Source organism: Vigna radiata, chromosome 10 (assembly GCF_000741045.1).
Source record: "Vigna radiata var. radiata cultivar VC1973A chromosome 10, Vradiata_ver6, whole genome shotgun sequence".
NCBI classification, from domain to species: Eukaryota; Viridiplantae; Streptophyta; class Magnoliopsida; order Fabales; family Fabaceae; genus Vigna; species Vigna radiata.
In genome coordinates, this window is record NC_028360.1 from 20,121,327 (window position 1) to 20,123,326 (window position 2,000).

Consider the following 2,000-nt stretch of genomic DNA (forward strand, 5'->3'; position numbering starts at 1 on the left):
GAGTGGTACCGTGCCAAAAAGAATTATCAATTATTTGATGAAATGTATCTGTTTTGTACGTGATAAACGCCATCTTCAATTTCACGTCAGACCTTGCTATATATAGTCTATCCATTCATTAGTTCATAGCTACCTTCATCTTCCCCTGCCTCTCCTTGCTTCAATGGCAGATACCAATGTCAACCTTCCACCGGGCTTTCGATTCTATCCCACAGATGAAGAGCTCATAGTCCATTTCCTTCACAGAAAAGCCTCACTTTTGCCTTGCCACCCGGATGTCATCCCTGATCTTGAGCTCTACCAATATGATCCATGGGAGCTTCATGGTACTGTTACTTCCTTTTGCTTCCAAACTTTCAATACGCCTCTTTCTTTCCATGCCATATTTCACACAAAAATATTTTATATTCTGGAGTCGTGTTGCATGTAAGAGTTAATAGAATTTGGTTCTTTGTTATACAAAGATCAGTTGGACTTGGATCATGTATCTTATATCATTCCATAATAATTTCCTGTATTCAAATAGATGCCAAACTATACATTAGTTATATAGTTAGTTGGCTAGGATGTTGAACTTTGGTTAATTAGGTATAAATATATTGTAGTATGCATATAATTATGCAAGTGTTCAGGTAGAGCTTTGGCGGAGGGAAACCAATGGTACTACTACAGCAGAAGGACGCAGAATAGAGTCACTGGCAATGGGTATTGGAAACCAACGGGAATGGAAGAGCCGGTGGTCTCAAGCTCAAACAGCAAGAGAGTTGGTATGAAGAAATATTTTGTTTTTCATGTAGGAGAAGATGCTACTGCTATCAAAACCAATTGGATAATGCAAGAATATCGTCTATCAGATTCTGCTTCCTCTACCAGATCATCCAAAAGAAAACCTCAACCAAAATCAGTCAGTACACATTCATATACACTCATCACATGAATATACGTATGCATAAATAGACAAACGTACCAAAACAAACAAAATCTGATTACAGCATGTATATTTAACTAGTTAAAAATTTTTTAAAAAAAAGTGTTACTTCTCTAAGTAATCATGATTAATTTTCACTTACGACAGTCATGCATGGAAAACTGTTGTACAACACTTTGATTTGATTGGTGAGTTTGTTTTTCCTTGTGTTTGATTAATTCAGGATTACAATAAATGGGTGATATGTCGTGTTTATGAGCGTAATGGAGAGGAGGACAATGGAACAGAGCTCTCATGTTTGGATGAAGTATTCTTGTCATTGGATGATGATCTTGATGAAATAAGCTTACCAAATTAGCTGACAATGCAAGTGATCTATAGCAAGCTAGCTAGCTAGCCGCAGTATCCAACTGGATAATTAATTAAAATAATGGTTGCTTGTAATGGATGATGTTATTTGTCAGGTCTAGTGTAGGTGACATTGTAATCACTGAAGTGGCTCTAGCCAGATTTTCATAGCAGCTCTTCAAGTGGGGCACTATGTAAAATATTCATCTCATGCCAAAAACAATATTACTATTTACTGTGACGTTATGCTTTTAAAGATCCCACTCACTCACGGAGCTACCTATAGCCCCTTTCACTATTTTTTGCCCTTTATTCTGCATAAGGACACTTGGACAATTGTCAGCACAGCATCCACTCTCGGCCATTAAAATGCTTCACTGACCCTGCAATTTCGGAACGATGATAAGAATCAAAAGTAAAAGATGATAATGAACTATAGAAAAGAGTAATATTTATGAAATGGGAATTAATTTGTGTGAGTGAGATGGAAGGATGGTTGAGAGAAGAAGAATAAAAACATTGATGAAACGTGAGAAGAGGAAGAGCAACGTGGAGCCCAAAAAGCACTGTAAGGGAAGTTTGGAACTGAGCATTGAGCAATAAACTACGAAGTTGTGTTGCTTTTGGGAAGGGTTTCCCTTTTGTGTTGTCGTTGTTGTTTTACTTTTCTTGCATTATATGGGTGCCTGCTTAGGGAAGCATCAAGTCATTTCTGATGCAAGCA

At 37.3% G+C, this 2,000-nt stretch overlaps 1 protein-coding gene across 1 annotated transcript; it reads left to right on the forward strand.

The window, feature by feature from the left end:
• LOC106775470 (NAC domain-containing protein 104) lies at window positions 1-1,517 on the forward strand. The gene is made up of 3 exons (XM_014662593.2): window positions 1-326; window positions 633-904; window positions 1,152-1,517. Exons 1-3 carry the CDS (start codon window positions 164-166, stop codon window positions 1,284-1,286), a joined length of 570 nt encoding a protein of 189 aa, XP_014518079.1. The 5' UTR covers window positions 1-163; the 3' UTR covers window positions 1,287-1,517.
• Window positions 1,518-2,000: the final 483 nt, after the last annotated feature.

Coding starts and splice junctions, on each gene's coding strand:
- LOC106775470 (XM_014662593.2), top strand. CDS start 164: ATGGCAGATACCAATGTCAACCTTCCACCGGGCTTTCGATTCTATCCC. Junction 327..632: donor TGATCCATGGGAGCTTCATG/GTACTGTTACTT, acceptor GCAAGTGTTCAG/GTAGAGCTTTGGCGGAGGGA. Junction 905..1,151: donor GAAAACCTCAACCAAAATCA/GTCAGTACACAT, acceptor TGATTAATTCAG/GATTACAATAAATGGGTGAT.